At 38.6% G+C, this 22,233-nt stretch overlaps 1 protein-coding gene across 2 annotated transcripts in view; it reads left to right on the forward strand.

Annotated features, from left to right (window-relative positions):
• The window catches only part of LOC150083612 (mitogen-activated protein kinase kinase kinase 7-like), a 240,238-nt gene that overhangs the window by 13,048 nt on the left and 204,957 nt on the right, over positions 1–22,233 (forward strand). For both annotated transcript variants that reach the window (XM_090377382.1, XM_090377383.1), the window contains exon 4: positions 19,296–19,341. In XM_090377382.1, coding sequence (XP_090233508.1) covers positions 19,296–19,341 — 46 coding nt within the window. The remainder of the gene's footprint in view (positions 1–19,295; positions 19,342–22,233) is intronic.

Genomic DNA, 22,233 nt, shown 5'->3' on the forward strand with positions numbered 1-22,233 from the left:
CTGAATTAGTTACTTAGTAATTGACATAGAATAGAACCTCAAAAATCTGAATTTTAAAAATTCAGCACTTTTTGAATATATCTTTGAGGCTAACTACCCTCAGAGTAGATGGAAAATAGGCTAGCCACATTTAAAAAAACAAGTGCTGCAGATGCCTACATTATGTTCCATTAATAATTTTAAAACACCAGTCTTTCTGTTTTACATATTTCCTAGTCTGTATATCATTGTTACTTTGTATTTGTAACATTTAAAAATCATTCGTTTTGCATGTCATTGAATGCTAATTCACAGTATAGTACTTAATAGTGCAGTAGTATGTATTCAGTTTTTGAGGTGATTCAGTTGCTGAAATCATATCACACTATCGATACCTCATATTAAAAATATTAGATAATCAGAACATCCATACTAGAAGCAGAATTTGAACCTGCATCGTTTATTTTTTAGGCAAGTATGTTACCCATTGTACTATTCTGGCAATACAAGTCTTAACGTTTTGGCTGAATGCTAGAAACTGAAGATTATAGGGATCAGAGATTCTGTATTACCTAATGAAAATAAATTATCCCTGAATACTTGGCTGTGTGCATAACCTTCATAAATCCGGCTTTTGCCTGATTTTGAAGTTAAGCATGCATCCAATTATTTTTGGAGATTTTGTGCTGGATTTTTATGGTTCTACTGTTGTTTGATTTAATGAAAAGCATAGGATTACCTCATTGTTTTATGCATTCCCCCCCAAATGTAACTGTTTTCGAAGGAATATTTTAATCCAAATTTTTTTTTTTTCACTGCATTAGAAAGGTACTTGAAGTTGTTCTGTCTCTTCCCATAACTTAGATTTGGCAACTTTGTTAAGATGGTTCTACTTAAATTTTTTATAGTAGAACGTGTTACAAAAACTTTTAAGTGCTGGAAGGAATTTATTGAGTTAGGTGAGTAGAATGTAGAACAAGTTAGTTGATGTATGCAGTGTTCTTTATTTCAGGCATGTTTATGTTTTATTTCTTAAATTAACTGAATTTTTTCTTTTCCTGTGATTAGCAGAAGCAAAAAGTAAATAATTATCTTGTTAACAAGATAATTATTTACTAGTTATTTGCTAGTAAATAATTACTAGTTGGTTAACTAATAATATGTAAAATTAATTGTTTTCATGTCACTGAACATAACTCCCAATGTAGTATTCCCTCAGTATTTTGTAATACTTCATAATCAAGTGTTGAAATGCAACATATATTTAAATTAATAGCAAAAAATGAGCAAAAGCAATTTTTATTCTTGAACTCAGAACATTTTGTTTCTGCACATCTGTACCATATTGCCTATTCACTCTTCCAGATAAAAAAATTATAACAAATGTAATACTCTATACATTATATGGGTAGCCTATGTGATATGTATGAAAGAAAGAAAGAAGTAATAATTGCTGGATTTCTGTTTGGTTTTAATGAAATTTGGGATGACAAAGTTTTCTATAAGAGCCAAATGTAAAATTTCATAAAAATCCATATACTTAGAATTCAGTTATTACGTTAGATGGACATGCACTGATGAGCCAAAACATTATGACCACCTACCTAATATGATGTTGGTCCTTCACGTGCAGCCAAAACAGTTCGTACCCAGCGAGGCATGGCACGCTACAAGATTTCTAAATGTGTCTTGTGGTATCTGGTATCAACACGTAACCAGCATAGTAAATCAGAGGGCCAGTAAATCAGAGAGTCTTATAATGGGAGATTTTAATTTCCCAGATATTGACTGGAAATTGGGGGCTAATCACTCACACACTAGCAAGGCTTTTGTGGATTTTTTGGATGATTGTTTTCTACATCAGCATGTTCGGGAGGCAACTAGAGGGAGTAATACTCTTGATTTGATTATCAGTAGTGATTCTTCATGCATTAAGAATCTGCAGATAAATGAACCACTAGGTGGCAGTGATAACAGTGTGCTGAAGTGGGATTTACTCAAAGAGGTAACTACCATTAGGGGTAAAGGGAAGGGTTATTGCTTTCGTAAAGGTGACTACGATGGACTGAGACAGTATTTAAATTCTATACAGTGGGACCAACTGATGATGTTACCAACAGCAAATTCAAAATGGGAAGCATTCAAAGAACTTACCTTGGAAGCTACTAGGCTTTACATAACAAACTAAGAAATATTGTTCAAGGTTTAGGCCTAAGTGGATGTCAGATGAACTAATGAGACATATGGCAGAGAAGAAAAATGCATGGGATACATACAAATTAACACGTGACACAGAAGCCTATGATAGATACAAGTTGATCTGTAACCAAGTTACAAAGGAGGTTAGGCAGGCGAGGCAGATTACGAGAAATCTTTGGCATGCAAAGAAAAACAGCAAAGAGTTCTTTACTTATGTAAACTCTAGAAGGAAGGGGATGAATCAGATTGGTCCACTTGATATCGATGGGTCAGCTGTTGATGATCCTGCTCAGGTAGATAACAAACTGAATGAATATTTTGCATCGACATTCACACATGAGGAGTTATTCAGCGAGGGGAATGCCAGAGGTGTATTCAACTCTGGCAGTAAGCTACAGAATCTTGTAATAACTGAGAGTAAAGTGGAGGAGAAATTGTTGAAGATAAATACAAGAAAGGCACCTAGGGTGGATGGGATCTATCCAGTTATATTAAAGGAGGCAGCAAAGGAAGTAAGCAAACCCTTAGCCATAATTATGAGAGCTTCCTTGGACTCAGGGGAAGTACCCATGGACTGGAGATGTGCAAATGTGACCCCAGTTCACAAAGGAGGATCAAAGGGCGACACAAGTAATTATCACATGTTAGTTTAACTTCTGTTCCTGGAAAATTAATGGAGGCACTGGTTAAAGAAACACTGCAGGATCATCTAGACAAGACTTCAGTTATAGCTCAGACACAGCATGGTTTTGTTAAGGGGAAGTCTTGCTTGACCAATTTGATTGTATACTATGATGCAGTCACAAAAGAACTGGATGCAGGGAATAACTTTGATATTATATACTTGGATCTTAGAAAGGCTTTTGATACTGTTGCACATGGAAGACTGCTGCACAAATTGGAGCAGTGTGGCATTGGAGGCAAATTGCTGCTATGGATAAAGGGGCGGTTGAGGGGGAGAAGACAGAGAGTGGTAATCAATGGACACTGCTCATCGTGGCCTAATGTTATTAGTGGAGTCCCTCAGGGTTCAGTATTGGGTCCATTATTGTTTTCTGTATTTATAAATGATATTGATGATGGTATATCAAGCTTAATGTCTAAGTTTGCAGACGATACGAAGGTTGGCAGGGTTGTCAAGGACACTGCGGACACTATGCTACTGCAACAGGATCTGGAAAGGTTGAGCAGATGGGCTGAGAGGTGGCAAATGAAGTTTAACATTGACAAATGGAAAGTACTACATATGGGAAACAGCAACCCCAGAGCAACGTATCAACTCTGTGGTTATTATTGGTTATTTGGTTTTTTTTAGGAGCATTAGAAACTAAGGCCATATTGCTCCGGGGTATGCGGTGGTCATTCCCTGACCTTTCCGCATCTTCGGTATTTGGTGGTGACAGGCTCGAACCCCGGTCTAATCAAGAAGCGTGTGCTATGCACTGCTGCTCCTTCCCACCTGGCTGCGGAGGCGCCTAACTCTGTGGTACTACACTGACAGTGGTAGAGAATGAAAGGGACCTGGGGGTGGTTGTGCAGGCAGATATGAAGTTTTCTGAGCAGTGCAGATGGGCTGCAAGAGTAGCTCATGGTGTATTGTCGATGATATATAGGAATTTTTCTAGCAGGGATAAGGAGGTGATTATTCCCTTGTATAAGGCAATGGTCAGACCACACCTAGAGTACTGTATACAGGTCTGGAGGCCTCATTTCAAGAAGGATGTAAAGATGCTGGAACGAGTACAGAGAAGGGCAACAAGATTAGTGAATGTAACAGAGGGGTGCTCTTACGAAGAAAGGCTTAAGTTTTGCAAATTACAGTGTCTGGAGACTAGGCCCCGGCGAGGTGATCTGATAGAGGTATATAAAGCCTTGAATTGTTTGAGCATGCTCAATGCTGATGGGATTCTTCCTCTTGCTCAGAATAATCACCTGAGAGGGCATAAATTCAAATTGAGAAAAGACAGATGTAGGATAGACGTGAGAAAATTTGCCTTTAACCAGAGTGTGGTTGGTTGGTGGAATAGACTTGCATCCCTTGTCGTGGAAGTTGATAGCCTAAATAAGTTTAAGGCTCAGCTGGACAGGTATTTCGAACGAACAGAGGGGTGAAGTGGAAGTGGTTATTTTTTATTTCTTTCTTTTTTTTTTTTTTTTGGCTGATGCCGCATAAGCTTGCTTTCTTGCATCAAATGCCTCTACTAATGCTAATATTCTTTAACTCCTGTAAGGTCTGTGGTTGAGACGCCACAGATCGGAGTAGCTTCCAACACAAACCAAAGATGCTCGATGGGATTGATGTCTGGAGAATTTGGAGGCCAGGGCAATATCTGGAAGTCTTCCTCATGTTCCGCGAACTAGTCTCGAACAATCCGGGCAGTGTGACATGGCACATTATCCTGCTGAAAGATGGCTCCGCCAGAGAGGAAGACTGTTGCCATGAAAGGGTGTACCTGGTCAGCAATGATGTTTAGGTAGGTGGTAGATGTCAGAGTGCCTGGCACATGGATGACTGGACCCAGGGTATCCCAGCAGAATATTGACCAAAACATGACACCGCTGCCACCGGCTTGTTTTTGTTGCATGGTGCATGCACCATCATTTCCCCAGGTAAATGATGCACACGTACCCGGCTGTCCACATGATGCAACAGGAAACATGATTCATTGGACCAGATGACCTTCTTCCGATTCGATATTCGCATGCCCATTGTAGGCGCTGTTGCCGGTGAACCGTGGTTAGCCTGGGCACTCAGAGCAGCCTGTGGCTATGCATCCCCATTTTCAGCAGGGTTCAGTGTACTGTGTGTTGTGACACATTACTCCTGTCACCAGCATTCCAATTACTGGCTAGTTGCACCACAGTTGCCCTTCTGTTGCCATGTGCCATCCGAGAGAGCCTTCACTCACCTCGAGCATCGATGAGCCGTGGTTGTCAGACACTTCACCGGTGGTTTGTGGGTTTTCCCTCCTCAAACTACTTTCGGTAGGTACTAACCACAGCTGACCACGAGCACTCCACCAGCTGTGCCGTTTTGGATATGCTCTGAAACAGTTGTCTGCCCATTACAATTTGGCCTTTGTCAAACTCTTAAGTCTGCTGCCTTTCCCATCTGAACAACAAGAGTAACACTGATTAATGGAGCTCAGTATCATGTGTTTTTTATACTGTGTCCCAACCTGCGCACGTGCCATATTTCACCTGTAGTTGCTTCTATTTGCATAACGACTTGCTGGTCATAATGTTTTAGCTCATCAGTGTATGTAGCAAAGACAATAGGCACTTTAAGCTTGTATATGTACATGTTCACACTCTCACTCGCACACTCACACTCACACACACACACTGTTCGATATAGAATGTACAAAGTAATTGTGACTTTAAATGAGTCATTACCATTTCAGGTTATTTCCTATTTCCATTAAGAGAACTACAATTTAAATCACTCTTACATCACAATAATTACCTCTATAAAGATCATGTTTCATAACCTATTTCTCTCACTGGTTAGGATGTCCAGAAAAGGAGAGCACACCATACAAGAGTACTTGACCTGTGATTAGTCAATCAGAGATCCAGTAATCTAGGTTATTGGGTCTCTCTGATTTCTCTTCAATATAGTTTTATAATTTAAAAAGTGTAGTATGAACTACACTTTTTTAACTGTTATTCATACTTCTGTAAGAAAGATAGCAAAGAATTCTTCACATGTGAACACTAAAAGGAAAGGAATGAATCCTAGTGACTCAATGCCTGGAAGCAGAGGAATCAATGTAGTTTCAATGTAGTAATGCAGAGGAATCAATGTCCCCATGTGAATACAGGGAAAAAGACTGCTGGTTCAGTTAATAGCTTTCAGTATTAAATGATTTTTTTTTCAGGAGATTTTTTTTCAGGAAAAGCCTTGAATAAGAAATTAGATCTAAAAATTAAAAAAAAATGTAAGTAGCTGATGACATCTATCTGGTTATACGGCAAGAAGCAGCTGAGGAGGTGATTAAATACTTATCCTATTATTAATTAAATTCTAAATTTAGAATATCATAAACAACAACAAATTCTAAATGGGAAGCATTCAAGGAATTAATTGTGGGAGCTGCTAGGCTTTTCATACTGATTAAGAAATATTGTTCAAGGTTTAGGCCTAAATGGATGTCAGATGAACTAATGACACTTGTAGCAGAGAAGAAAAATGCGTGGAATGCATATAAATTATCAAGCGATAAAGAAGCCAATGGCAGGTATAAGCTAGTCTGCAATTAAGTCACAAAGGAGATTAGGAGAAATCTTTGGCAAAGAATGCTAAGAAAAACAGCTAGGACTTTGTTACTTATATAAATGCTAGAAGGAAGGGGATGAATCAGATTGGTCCACTTGATATCAGTGGTTCGACTGTTGATCCTGCTCAAATAGTTGACAAACTGAATGAGTATTTTACATCTGCATTCACACATGAGGAATTCTGTAAGGAAGGGGACGACAGAAATTTACTAAACTTTTAACAGGGAGCTAAATGATTTTGTAATAATGAAGAGCAAAGTGGAGGAGAAATTGTTGAAGTTAAACAGAGGAAGGGCAGCTGGGGTGGATGGGATCTATCCAGTTATATTAAAGGACATGGCAAAGGAAGTAAGCAAACCCTTAGCCATAATTATGAGCATCCTTGGACTTAGGAGAAGTCTCCACAAACTGGAGAAATGTGAAAATGTATTCCCAATTCACAAAGGGGGGGATCAAAGGGTGACATGAGTAATTACAGACCTGTTATTTAACTTCTGTGAAAAATAAAGTCACTGGTTAAAGAAGTATTGTACAATCATCTAGACAAGACTGGTAATAATTCAGACACAGTATTGGTTTGTAAAGTAAAAGCCTTGTGTGACAAATTTGATTGGATGCTATGATGTCGTTACAAAGGAACTGGATGCAAAAAATAATTTTTATATCATATACTTGGATTTCAGGAAAGCTTTTGATACTGTTGCACGTGGAAGACTACAGGCAGTTCTTGCTTCACAAGTTTTCGCTTTATGAGTTTCTGGGTTTACGAGTTTTTTTTCCCCCCCAAGTATCAAGTATCAACAAAATCGAATATATGAACATTAATTGCAAAAAATTAATGTTAAACATTCATAAATACCACATTCCAAACCACGTGTGTAGCTGTACAATAGAATATACCCTGCTTTACGATATTAATCAGTTTCAGACACACCATTGTACTGTTAATATATCGTAATGTGAACCCAATAACACATTGTTTTTTGGTAATTCGTTTCAAGATCTCGGAAGTTTAAATTTTCGCTGTATAACTAAGCTATTTATCTCTCTAAAATGTCATTTTTAAGTTCACGAGCGTGACCTTAAGGCTATATAAAAGGTTGTGAGCATGGTTTGTTAATTGTATTAGTTACCAATTCAAATCATTAAAATGCACTACACTTTCATCGTTATCATATGTTCCGTTATAAGAATCAATTTTAAACGCCTTTGCGATATTTTTCTAAAGCACATTTCTGGAGGTCACAACCATAAAACAATAAAAACAATTTGCACTTTCCAGTTTATTGGGCTTTTCTGTTACTGCAAGCAATTATAAACAGGTAGTAAACTCGATCTTGCATTTGCGAAAATACCGATAGCTGGAATTGTGTGGTTTTTTACGTTATTATGTTGAAATGTGTTTCCCCTCTACTGAAATCTTCAATCGTAAATTTTCAGAATCTTCTCTTCATTCTTTTTTTTAAAGCTTCGTAAGCTTGTTACTCCACGCGAATCATGTTAGTTGCAATTTGTGTGTGTGCCGTTAAAAAATGCTTATGCATGCAATCGTGAAATTTATAATTAAAAGAAAAGATTATCTTGGAAACAAACCTCTTGAAACATTTCTGAAGAAGACTCCTTGTGCAACAAACCAATGAGTGCCTAGCCAATAATGAGTGATCAACGATTGTGCATTTAGTTGAAGTTGATGATGAAGAAGAATAAACATTTGTAAGTCTTAAATAATTTCTCTATTATTATAATTTGCTTTATTTTACAGGCTACGTTTTCATGTCTTTCGATAAATCAATCATTGTTTAAACATAAACTAATTAGCTAACTAATTTCATTGTTGAGAACGTAACCCCATTTTTATCCTTATGTCTATGGGAAATAAATTCCTGCTTTACGAGTTTTCACTTTACGAGTGCGGGCTAGGAACGAATTAACTCTTAAAATCAAGAACTACTTGTACTGTAAAAATTGGAGCAGTAATGTAATAAGGGCAAGTTGCTACAATGGATAAAAGGGTGGTTGAATGGGAGACAATAGAGAGTGGTAATCAATGGAAGCTGCTCTTTGTGGACTAATGTTATAAATGGAGTCCTCCAGGGTTCGGTGTTGGGCCCGCTGTTGTTTTATATATTTATCAATGATATTGATGAAGGTATATTAGGCTTAATGTCCAAATATGGATGACACAAAGGTTGGTAAGGTTGTTAATGACAGTGTGCTACTGCAACAGGAACTAGAAAAGTTGGGCATGCTGAGAAGTGGCAACTGAAGTTTAACATTGACAAATGCAAAGTACTGCACATGGGTAGAAGTAACCCCAGAGAAACGTACCAACTGTGTAGTACTACACTTAGGGTGGTAGAAAATGGAAAAGACCTGGGAGTAATTGTGTAGTCAGATATGAAGTTTTCTGAGTAGTGAAGAGAGGCTGCCAGAGCAGGTCACGGGGGTGTTGTCAATGATATAGGAATTTTGCTAGTAGGGAAAAGGAGGTGATTATCCCTTTGTATAAGGCAATGGTCAGGCCACGCCTTGAGTACTGCATACAGGTCTGGAGGCTTCATTTTAAGAAGGGTGTAGAGATGATTGAGCATGTATAGACAAGGGCAACAAGATTGTTGAGGGATATGAAGAAAGGCTTAAGTTCTGCAAATTGCAGTGGGTGGAGACTAGGCACCTGTGCGGTGTTGTGATTGAGGTGTATAAGGCCATGAATAGGTTGAGCACACTGAATTCTGATGGGATTCTTCTGCTTGCTCATATTACCAATCTGAGGGGCATAAATTCAGATTGAGGAAAGTCATTTGTAGAATAGATGTGCAGAAATTTGGTTTTAGCCAGTGGGTAGTTGATTGTTGGAACAAACTTCCATGTGTCATTGTGGAATTTGATATTTTAAATAAATTCAATGAGGAACTCGACAAATTTTTAGAGGGAATGGATGTGTGAAAATTTTTTATTTTTTTTTTTGGCTGATGCTACATAAGCCCATACACTTTGTTTCTCGCATCACGTGCTCTACTTCTTACAAGCAGAGATTCTAAGTGTGGCTATAGTTGCCTCAGCCACACTTACAAGCAGAGATTCTAAGTGTGGCTGAGGCAACTATAGGCCTACAAGTCTGATTTTGTGGAAGAAAATTATGAAACCAATGATTAAATATGTAGTGTAGGGCCATCTAGATAGTAATGATATTATAAGCAGTCACAACATGGCTTTGTTAAAGGAATATCTCATCTCACCATTCTGTTAAGGTATTATGCTGTAGTCACAAAGGAACTGCAAGAAGTAACTTTGATATAATTTAATTAAATTTTGAAAGGCTTCTGACACTGTCCCACATGAACAATTTTTTTGTATAAGTTGGAGAAGTCTGGGATTAGGATAGTTTGTACAGTGATTAAAGTTAGAAAAACTGATAGAAAAGAGAGGGAAATGGAAATAACCAGTGTCCTTAAGATTCTGTGTTATTACCCTTGTTATTTTGAATTTTTATTAATGATATTGATGTTGGTATCATAAATTTGATATAAACCTGCTAAGAATGTTAAGGTGGGGATGGATTGTTAACAGTGAGAATTGGGGAATGTTGCTATAAAGAACTTAAATTATACAACAGGGATTTTTTTTTTTTTTTTTTTTAGAAGCATTAGCAACTAAGGCCATATTGCTCCGGGGATATGCGGTGGTAATTCCCACACCAGGGATAAAAATGGCAGTTAAGTTTTAATTTTTAATAAATGAAGCATCCTTCATCTGGGTCAGAATAATATCAAGTTAAATTATGAGCCAGCCAGGGGTATAACATACTCAGCACTGTTGAATATGAAAGTATCTGGGTGTTGTAATACAGTCTGATATTTCTTAACAGTATAATAAGGCTGCAAGGACAGCACATGGTCTGGAGTTTAACAGTCTGGAATAATGTATAATTTTGCTAGTATAAATAAAGACATAATTATCACATTAGACAAGTGAATGGGTGGGCTATCCTGATTTGCTTAAATGGATACAGAAGAGGGAAACAAGACAGGTTGCAGATGCAGATAGACATTCTTACCGGAGGAGACTAGTTTTAAAGCTACAATGTTTGGAAATTAGTTATTTAGAAATTAGTTATTTGTAGGAATCTGATTGAGATTTTAAAGACTTCAAAGGATTGAGCATATTGGAGCATATTTTCTCTTTATAAACATAGACAAAGAAAAGTTATGTAGATTCAAATTAAGGAAAAATAATTGTGGACTGAATTTAAGAAATTGCTTTTAGTCAAAGCATAATCAACTGTTAGAACAAGCTACTACCTTGCCTTTCAGAGTCAGAAAGCTTATGTAGAATTATAGGGAGTAAGATGGAACTGATATTTCGAGTGACACTCAAGTCAACTGGACCCAATTTCGGCAAAGTCCAGTCGGGCTGTGACAGCCAAATCCTTTGCTTGCACCTTCATGATGGCGGGACTGTTAGTAATCCTGGGTATAACCCCCATGCACAAACACTGTAGGTGACCACCCAGGTGTGAACCAACATAAGCAGGGGTCGGTGTGGCGCCCACACCACATGGAGGAATGTTGCCCCTCTGGTTACTAGGCAATACTAGGTGGTGGATGACTCTTCAATCGGTGCAATACCACCACTTTGCTTATTGGAGGCTTGAAGTGGTGGACCCCATATTTAGTCTCCAGAGCTAAGTTCCAGTCAACCCTTCCCCATCTCTTCCATCTTGCAGTATGGACTGATGTCATTTTAGGTTATGATGGACATCTTGGCAAGATCCATTCTTCCTTACATTTTGAGGGTACAGCTCTAAAACGGTGTTTGCAGGCTGGCCGCTAGTTAGTACATCAGACTGATTGGTAACTCTCCAGGAGGCTTCTCAATCAGCTAGTGTATAACCTTGCTACCTCTACTCTGCCAGATGGTGACTGGAGGGAGTCTGAGTAGTGTGTATGTGGGGCCCACGTTATGTCAAGGATCTAGGTATATTCTTACCATGTGTACGCCCTATCCAAAATTTCATTGCTTCATACAGCATGTCCCATCCACTTTTTTAATACTATTGAATACGCCATGAATTGTCAAACTTATCTGTGAAAAGATCTAAACCTCCCAAATACTTGCTAGTCCATTTCACAAATATGTGGTCTCAGTTCTAATCTTAATGATGTCCATTTCTACTTGCAGTCTGCCAAACCCCATGTACTTTTTCTGACAGAATCTCAGTTATCTGTTGATTCAACCACTGCTCATCTCAGTTGACCAAATTATTCGCTGTATGATTTTTTTTTTTTGTCTCAAAGGTGGTACTTGTGCATATGTCCATTCTGATATTCCATGTCAGAGACTTGGCAATTTGGAATCTCCTCTCTTTGATCTTCTCTGGCTTAAAATCTCTCTACCTCATTGTGTCAAATTCATCTGTTGTCTCTACTGTTCTCCGAACTCCACTAATCACTCAGTGCTCTTTGACTTCCTCTCTTTGCAACTTGACTTTCTCCAGTCCAACTTTCCTAACAGTGAGGTAATTTTCCTTTGTGATTTTAATGTTCATAACTCTAGCTGGCTTCTGTTCTCTAGTCCCATGCTAGTCGAGATGCTGAGACTATTGCAATTACTAATGACCTTGCACAGATTGTTCATTTACCTACCAGAATACTGGACAATCCTAACCATACAACTAACATGCTTAATATTTTTCTCAAAAACAACCCTTCTAAGTACAGGGTTGTTAAAATTAAAGTATCCCTGTGTAGAGGGCTCTGGAGTGAGTTGTAAGACTCGTACTGAAGAGAAATTTGGACAACAGGTACAATAAAGAATGCATTCGGCATTTATTGGAAAAAAAAAAAATGAGTTACAAAATTTGTCACTGTGGTAATACAAATCACTTGAACAGCACTGCAATTGTTCAATGTGTCCTCTGTTTTGGTCAACAACAGTTTCCATTCGAAGAACAGCATTTTCTACAGCAGAACGTTACATGTCAACTGGAATAGCGAGCATATGATGTCTAATGCTGTCCTTCAGACCTGGAGTTTGAAGGACCCGATACACCTGGTTCTTCAAAAAAACTCCACAGCCAGAAGTCGTGGCCAAGATGTCTGGAAAGAACGGCCGATGACCCGTTTGTCTGTAAAGTGTTGCCTTAGCAATCTTTGGAGGCAACGGTGGATATGGGGGTGGCGAACCATCTTGCATGAATATGGTATCCTGAAGGCACCAACATTGTTGCAGCTTTGATATTGGGAAATTTGCCAACATTTCATAATATCGCTGTACAGTGACGAAACATGTGTGGGGTTCAGTCAGTGTTATCTGTTCAAAAAAATATGGCCCAATCATGAATGTGGCTGTAAATCCACACCACACTGTCACTTTTAGAGAATCCAACAGGACCTCTTGGATAACTTGAGCGTTTTCTATTTCCCAAATGCGACAGTTGTACATATTCACTCGTCCATTTAAGCAGAAGTGGGCTTCCAAAGGATGTTCCATGGTTAAATGATGTCCACTGTCATTTGCACTAGAAACTGAAGTGCATATGTGAAACGAATATCTGCATCACCATGCTTTAGCTGCTGTATCGTGCATATTGTAAGGATAGTACCGCAACACCTGGTGCATTACTGGTCTTACAGTGGAATACAGTATGTCCACTTCACGAGAAACAGCTGGCACACTTGCGCTACCACATGGAGATATTGACTTGATAAATCCACAACAGCCATAGCCACTTCTTCAGCATGAGAGGAGTCTGCTCATTTTCGACCTATACCTGGTTGAACACCAACGTGTCCTGTCGCTTTAAATTCCGCAATCATTTTTTGGACAGCACAAACAGTCATAGGTCCATGCCTTATGCACTTCTGACACTGGAATTATCTGATAGCCGCAGCTGCATTGTTGCTGTTCTGTAGTACAGCTTCACTAATAGTGCCTTTTCCTGCAATATTGTTGGTATTGCTGCTGTAGTGCAGGCAAACATCTACTGCATGATTTTGAAGAGACTGCTTTTCTTTTATACAGTACAGTAGAGCTGAGTAGTGATGTGGCAATAACTTATGATTATGCAAATAATATAAGTTATTTGCGTGACCGTAACTAAGATAGTTATGTGCCATACAGTGACACAGCGCCATAGTGACAAATTTTGTAACTATTTTTTTTTTTCCAATAAATGCCGACTGCATTCTTTATTGTACCTGCTGTCCAAACTTCTCTTCGGTACGAGCCTTAGAACTCGCTCCAGAGCCCTCTACATAGGGATACTTTAATTTTAACAATCCTGTACATGGTCAAAGTGAGTGGTCCTTTAGGCACCTCAGTCACAACTTGGTGATTGTCTCTTCTCCAATGGAGCCTTTATCTCATAACTATTCCCAACCTCGTGTTGTTTGGCATTACAAGAATGCAAAATGGGATGACCTATGAGATTTCTTTTTTTCTTTTCCTTGGTCAGATTACTGCTTCAAAACTTCTGATGTATGATAAAATATCTTCTGATCTAACGTTTGCTCAGATCATGTCAGTGAAATTATTCTTGTAGGAATGGAATCCTTTATTCCATGCTCCACTTTAAAATCTCGTCCTTTATCTAAACCTTGGTTTTCCAATAAATGTGCTAAGACTGTTGAAGAGAAGAATGTTGCATATCGTGATTGGCTTGTTTCCAATTCTTCAGTTTCATTTTCTGCCTACACCAAGGCTCACAACAATTGTAAAGCAGTTATTATTGACAGCAACTTTTGCCCATCTCAGCTCCCACCTCTGTCAAAACCAGATGGTTTTTTTGTCACTTCAGCCAAGGATAAAGTTGACCTGCTAGCAACCCTATTTTTCTTCCAACTCATGTATTAATGTTCTTGGTAAAACACCTCCCAATGTTCCTAACACACTGCATTCAGTACCTCCAGTGGTCTTCCGTCAAAAGGATTTTGACAAATCTTGATGCTCAGAAAGCTCCAGATCTTGACAGTATTTCTCCACTTGTTCTCAAAACCTGTGCTCTTGAACTTCTGTTTTTTGCCACCTTTTTTTTACTTTCTTATTCCAAAGGTGTTTTTCCTTTTGCTTGGAAATTTGCTCATATCCAACCTTTTTCTAAAAAGGGTGACAAATCCCTCCGTCCAATTATCGACCCATTGCAATTACTTCTACTCTTTCTAAAGTAATGGAGAAATCAATTAACCTTCAACTTTTAAACTACCTAGAATCCTTCTGTCTGATCAACAATCGCCAGTATGGATTCCATCAGTGTCAATCCACTGGTGATATTCTGCCTTATGTTACCCATTTATGGACAAATTCAATGGAAAAGAGATGTCAAGAGCAACTGTTTGTGTTTCAACAAACACAAACAGTTGCTCTTGACATCTTAAAGGCTTTCAATCATGTTTGGCATAAAGGTCTTCTGAACATAATCTTCCATCTTATGGTTTGCCATCAGTAATTGGTTATCCAGTTTTCTCTCTGACCGCTCACTGAGGGTGATTGTAGATGGTGCTCTGTCTTTTAACTTCTGCGCTAATGCTGGTGTCCCCCAAGGTTCAGTTCTTTCCCCCACTCTTTTCCTCTTGTATATTAATGACCTTCTTGCATTGATCAGAAATCCTATCCATAGTTTTGCCAATGATAGCACATTGCATTCCACTTTCCAGTTTGAGAAACCTTGCCCTGCTCAATCAGCTTCAACTTCTCAAATAGTTGCTACCAATTTCTAAAATCTCTGTACAATTTTATGTTGTACATAAAAACATAAAATCATTATTTTATGATTTTATGTTTTTCTTAATTAACAGCATGACACCTCCTCCCTTCCTATCCTGTCTATCCTTTCTGTACACATTGTACTCCCCAAATTCCAATTCTGCATTCTTAATATTATTGTGACACCACGTCTCTGATATCTCAACAATATCTGCCTTTGATGTCTTGACCAATACTTCAAATTCATCAAATTTATTTACTATACTTCTAGAATTGTTATATGTTATGTTACATGCACCTATTCCTAGTTACCCTGACACATCCCATATACCGGCGCCTCCGTAGCCAGGTGGGAAGGAGTAACAGTGCGTAGCACACGCTTCTTGATTAGACCGGGGTTCGAGCCCGTCACCACCAAATACAGAAAGGTCAGGGAATGACCACCGCATATTCCCTGAGCAATATGGCCTTAGTTGCTAATGCTCCTAAAAACCAAACAACAAACATCCCATATACCCACCTGTTTCACGATCATTGCCATCAGTCCCTGAAACCCCCAGCACCCCTCGCTCAGGGTCGCTACTTATTCTAATAGAATTTGTGCAAGAATCACCTTCACCTCTGCCTGCTGGTACTTTTAAACTTTTAGTCTGTGAATCCCCCCCCCCAAGCTAGCAGTTTTCCGACCCACCTAACACTGCCTCGATAGCATCAGCAAATATTCTTGCACCCTTTCTATTTAAGTATATCTCATCCCTGTAGAAGCAGTCTCTCCTGTTAACAAGCACAGACCACGCTGAAAAAATTCTACCCTTTGAGTCTTGCACATTCCCTCCAAGGCCGAATTGATTTACAAGGCCCTCATCATGTACTCCCTCCTATTGTGTCTGGGCAGAATTGCAGACACTTTCAAATTTAACCCTAACTCACGACTTTTTTGCAACATTGACCTGTACTTGTTAAGAAAATCTGCAGATCTCCTACTCTTAATGTCATTGGTGCCAACGTGTACAACAATATCACATTTTGTGCCCTTAAAAGAGGCTTAAGTTCTGCAAATTGCAGCAGCTGGAGACTAGGCACCTACGAGGTGATCTGATTGAGGTGTATAAGGCCTTGAATGAGTTGAGCACGCTGAATTCTGATGGGATTCTTCCATTTGTTCAGATTACGAACCTAAGGGGGCATAAATTCAAATTGAGGAAAGACAGACGTAGAATAGATGCGCGGAAGTTTGCCTTTAGACAGAAGGTGGTTAATTGCTGGAATAAACTTCCATCTGGCTGTCACTGTGGAAGTTTATAGGTTAAATAAATTTAAGGAGGAACTAGACAAACATTTAGAGGGAATTGTTTTGTAATTTTTTTTTTTTTGGCTGATGCTGCATAAGCTTATTACACTTGCTTTCTTGCATCACATACCACTACTACTACTACATATTCTTTTAGGCATAGCGTACAGGTATATCAGGAAGTGGAAATTGGTGAAATAATGAGTACTTCAACCTGCACAAATCCATGCAGGTTGATGGATTTGTGCAAGTTGTTGATTTGTCCTGTCATTAACAACCGTGCCAACCTTTGTATCATCTGCAAACTTCGACACTAAGCCTGATATACCTTCATCAATATCATTGATGAATATAACAACAGTGGACCGCACGCCGAACCCGATGGAACTCCACTAATAACATTAGTCCATGAAGAGCAGCATTCATTGATTACCACCCTCTGTCTTCTCACACTCAACCATCCTTTTATCCATTGTAGCAACTTACCCTTAATACCATTCTGCTCCAATTTGTACAGTAGTCTTCCATGCGCAACAGTGTCAAAAGCTTTCCTGAAATCCAAGTATATGATATCAAAATTATTTTTTGCATCCAGTTCCTTTGTAACCAGATCATAATATCCAATAAAATTTGTCAGACAAGACTTTCCCTTAACAAGCCCTTTCTGTGTCTGAATTTTTGCTGCAGTCTTGTCTAGATGATCCTGCAGTGCATCTTTAACCAGTGACTCCATTATTTTACCCAGAACAGAAGTTAAACTAACTGCTCTGTAATTACTCGTGTCACCCTTCGATCCCCCTTTGTGAATTTGGGTTACATTTGCACATCTCTAGTCTGTGGGGACCTTCCCTGAGTCCAAGGATGCTCTCATAATTATGGCTAAGGGTTTGCTTACTTCCTTTGCTGCCTCCTTTAATATAACTGCATAGATCCCATCCATCCCAGTTGCCTTTCTTATGTTTAACTTCAACAATTTTTCCTCCACTTTGCTCTCAGTTATTACAAAATCATTAAGCACTCTTCTACAATTTGATAACCTTTTGGCATTTTCAATCCTTAATTATTCCTCTTGTGAATGTAGATGCATAATACTCATTGTTTGTTTGCTATCTGAGCAGGATCATAAACAGTCGAACCATTGATATCAAGTGGACCAATCAGGTTCATTCCCTTCCTTTTAGAGTTTATATAAGTAAAGAAATTCTTGCTGTTTTTCTTAGCCTCCTTTGCCAAAGATTTCTCGTGATCTGCCTTTGCCTGCCTAACCTCCTTTGTGACCCGATTACAGACTAGCTTATATCTGCCATGGGCTTCTGAGTCCCTTGATAATTTATATGCATCCCATGCATTTTTCTTCTCTGCCACGAGTCTCATTAGTTTATTTGACAACCATTTAGGCCTAAACCTTGAACAATAGTATTTCTTAATAAGCATGAAACTTTTAGTAGCTTCCACGATTAATTCCTTGAATGCTTCCCAATTAGAATTTGCTGTTGGTAACATGATCAGTTGATCCCACTGTACAGAATTTAAAAACTGTGTGAGTTTTTAAAAAAGTTTTTACCATCAGGGGTAAAAACTTTACCCCTGATGGTAATTATATCTTTTAAGTAAATCCCACATCAGTACACTGTGATCACTGCCACCTAGTGGTTCCTTTATTTGCAAATTCTTAATACACGAATGATCACTGCTGATAACCAGATCAAGAGTACTACTCTCTCTGGTTGCCTCTAGAACATGCTGCTGCAGAAAACAGTCATCCAATAAATCCACAAAAGTCTTAACTAGTGTGTGAGTGACCAATCCACAAGTTCCAGTCAATATCTGGGAAGTTAAAATCTCCCATTATAAGACATTCTGATTTACTGGTCCACTCTATTTCTCTGTACAATTGTTCATTGTACTCATTCACGTCATTAGGCCTATAATGCACTCCTACTCTTATTTTTGCTTTCGCAGTGCTTATGTCACAGCTGACTGACTCAACAGTGCACTGTTCATCCATATCAACTGGATCACTTTTTTTTGATTTTGTTTTTCTTAATTAACAGCCTAACACCTCCTCTCTTTTTATCCTGTCTCTTCCATATATGGGGAGTACAATGTACACATTGTACTCCCCATATATGGAAGATCCATATTTAGAAACAGCACTATCCAAGAAATGACTAGGTATGAAGAGCAGTCTACAACCCCACAAGAACAAAGGAACAACTATCCATACAGCTGTAAGTGCTCATTATTTCACCAATTTTAACTTTTTGATATACAGTATTTGCACACCATGCTGCTAAAAGAATATTTAAGATCATATTTAATTTAATCTTTCCAAAAAGCATTGCTATGAGACTTCTAATTCCCGATTCCCATTTTCAATGTGGGATCAGGGATTTTCAACATTCTCAAGTGTTGAAGTGGATCCCTGATCCCCTGCCAACACTTGAGCTAATCAGTTCTCAGATGAGAATGAAAGATATTGAAACTCTGAATATGATTGGCAATTCTGATTTTATATGGGAAAGTATTTTTGCCACTAAGGTGACACCATCCGAAGCTGTAAAAGCATACCTTAGCTCTTTACATGATTTGTGTATGACATGTGACATGAAAAAGGCAAATAATGCTTTTTGCAATGTTTTAGTACTAAATGAAAAAAACTAAGATATGTATTTAATTTATTAGGAAGGACAAAGTATATAATTCTTGCAGAATTGTCAAATTAATAATTTTTAATGTATAACATAGTTATACATTTCAGGACATATATTGACTTTTAGACATTGAATTCCAAATAGTTTGAAATATTTATTATATATGGCACTTTCTTGTTATATCATAGGTATGTTTAGTTATGGAGTATGCTGAAGGAGGCTCTTTATATAGTGGTATGTTTTTTTACTTATCGTAATTTCTCATTGATAGATATTTAGAATAGAAAACATTTTATTGTTATCTTGTACATTTAGGAAAAAAATTGAGGTATTCATATAAGATCATCACTTAATGCAATGGATGCATTTGTGAAAAGTACTAGTAAAGTTAAATTGCTTTAAGCAAACATACTTTTTCTAAAAGAAATAACAAATAATGAAAAAATAACATGAACTTGCATCAGAGATTTGAAGTTTTATTTTAAAATTAGTATTAGCATTAGTAGAGGCATTTGATGCAAGAAAGCAAGCGTATGCAGCATCAGCCAAAAAAAAAAAAAAAAAAAAAACCACTTCACCCCTCTTTTCGTTCAAAATACCTGTCCAGCTGAGCCTTAAACTTATTTAGGCTATCAACTTCCACGACAAGGGATGGAAGTCTGTTCCACCAACCAACCACCCGCTGGCTAAAGGCAAATTTCCGCACGTCTATCCCTATCCTACATCTGTCTTTCCTCAATTTGAATTTATGCCCTCTGAGGTGATTATTCTGAGCAAGATGAAGAATCCCATTGGCATTGAGCATGCTCAAACCATTCAAAGCCTTATACACCTCTATCAGATCACCTCGCCGGTGCCTAGTCTCCAGACACTGTAATTTGCAAAACTTAAGCCTTTCTTCGTAAGAGCAACCCTTTGTTCCATTCACTAATCTTGTTGCCCTTCTCTGTACCCGTTCCAGCAGCTCTACATCCTTCTTGAAATGAGGCCTCCAGACCTGTATACAGTACTCTAGGTGTGGCCTGACCATTGCCTTATACAAGGGAATAATCACCTCCTTATCCCTGCTAGAAAAATTCCTATATATCATTGACAATACACCATGAGCTACTCTTGCAGCCCTTCTGCACTGCTCAGAGAACTTCATATCTGCCTGCACAACCACCCCCAGGTCCCTTTCATTCTCTACCACTGTCAGTGTAGTACCACAGAGTTGATACGTTGCTCTGGGGTTGCTGTTTCCCATTTGTAGTACTTTATATTTGTCAATGTTAAACTTCATTTGCCACCTCTCAGCCCATCTGCTCAACCTTTCCAGATCCTGTTGCAGCAGCATAGTGTCAGTAGTGTCCTTGACAACCCTGCATACCTTTGTATCGTCTGCAAACTTCGACATTAAGCTTGATATACCATCATCAACATCATTTATGAATACAGAGAACAATAATGGACCCAACACTGAGCCGTGAGAGACTCCACTAATAACATTAGTCCACGATGAGCAGTGTCCATTGATTACCACTCTCTGTCTTCTCCCCCTCAGCCACCCCTTTATCCACAGCAGCAATTTGCCTCCAATGTCACATTTTGTGCAGCAGTCTTCCATGTGCAACAGTATCAAAAGCCTTTCTAAGATCCAAGTATATAATATACTTGGATCTTAGAAAGCCTGCTGACGAGGCTACTAGAGACAGTCGTGTTCAAAGCCGCTAAGTGGATTTTTCTTATTTATTGATTTGAAATTATTGTTTTTCTAAAACTTTTGATTTAAATTTAGTAGTATAACATTATTTTGTGATTTTCTGATTAATTTCGTGTATTTATTCTTTACTCGGCCTTGTAATTGAATAAAAGTATTGGTAAAGGTTTCCACGTGTTTCAACTCCGGTACCGTTCGTAATTTTCCCGCCTTTGTGATACGATAGTTATATACCGTACTAGATAGCGTTAGTTGAACTTCGTTAGCAGTTAAATTGTACGTTTAAATAAATACATATAACGACTTAGATTACAAACGTAATATAATTAATTATATTTAACATAATTAATAACATAACATAATTAATTATAATTAATTAATTAATTAATAGAATCATGACTCAGACCAGAGCGGCAAAGCAAAAGGCTCAAGCTAATGGAAGTGCTGTGGCTCAGAGCAGAACTGAGGGGGGCAGTTGTCCTCTGACTCACAGCCTTATAAAATGCACTGTTTGCTTGATGTTTGCAGAGCAATCGGATACGGGACATGATACTGCCAAGGGGGATGTCTTTGTGTGCGTGCGATGCAAGGAGTGTATCGATATCAAGCAACAACTCGGCGTTCTTGTGGGCCTATATGAGAGCTTGAAGGACAGGGTGGATGCCCTCGAAGAAACTAAATTGAGGGGCCCATCAAGCTCTCAGCTGCCCACATCAACGCCAGAGCTTGCACTTGGGCATCGCGTGACACAGAGACAACCCCCAAGGCAGAATGCGCTGGTCCCGAAGGAACTAGTAGTTGTTGGTGACTCTATTGTCAGGGAAACGGGGAACATGCTTTGTAAAAAAGATAGGTGGAACTGGACTAGGGTATGTCTGCCAGGGGCAAAGGTTGATGACGTTGTAGAGTGAATATCATCTTTTAAGGGCACAAAAGGTGATATAGTTGTACACGTTGGCACTAATAATATTAAGAGTAGGAGACCGGCAGAATTACTTAACAAGTACAGGTCACTGTTGAACAAAAGCCGAGAATTAGGGTTGAATTTGAAAGTGTCTGCAATTCTGCCCAGACACGATAGGAGGGAGTATATGATGAGAGCCTTGTCGATCAATTCGGCCCTGGAAAGATTGTGCTAGGCTCAAGGGGTAGAATTTTTTTCAACCTGGACTGTACTTGTTAACAGGAGAGATTGCTTCTAGAGGGATGGGATACACTTAAATAGAAAGAGTGCAAGAATATTTGCTGATGCTATCAAGGCAGTGTTAGGTGGGTCGGAAAACTGCTAGCTTGGGGGGAGACAAAGACCAATAGATTGACAGTAGCCACTGGCAGAGGTGAAACAGATTCTTGCATTGCTTCTATTAGAATGAGCAGAAGCCTGGAAAACAAGATGTCTGGTATTTCAGAGACTGCTGGGAGCCATT

Source organism: Mastigoproctus giganteus, chromosome 7 (genome assembly GCF_048544385.1).
Source record: "Mastigoproctus giganteus isolate SK-2022 chromosome 7, ASM4854438v1, whole genome shotgun sequence".
NCBI lineage: Eukaryota > Metazoa > Arthropoda > Arachnida > Uropygi > Thelyphonidae > Mastigoproctus > Mastigoproctus giganteus.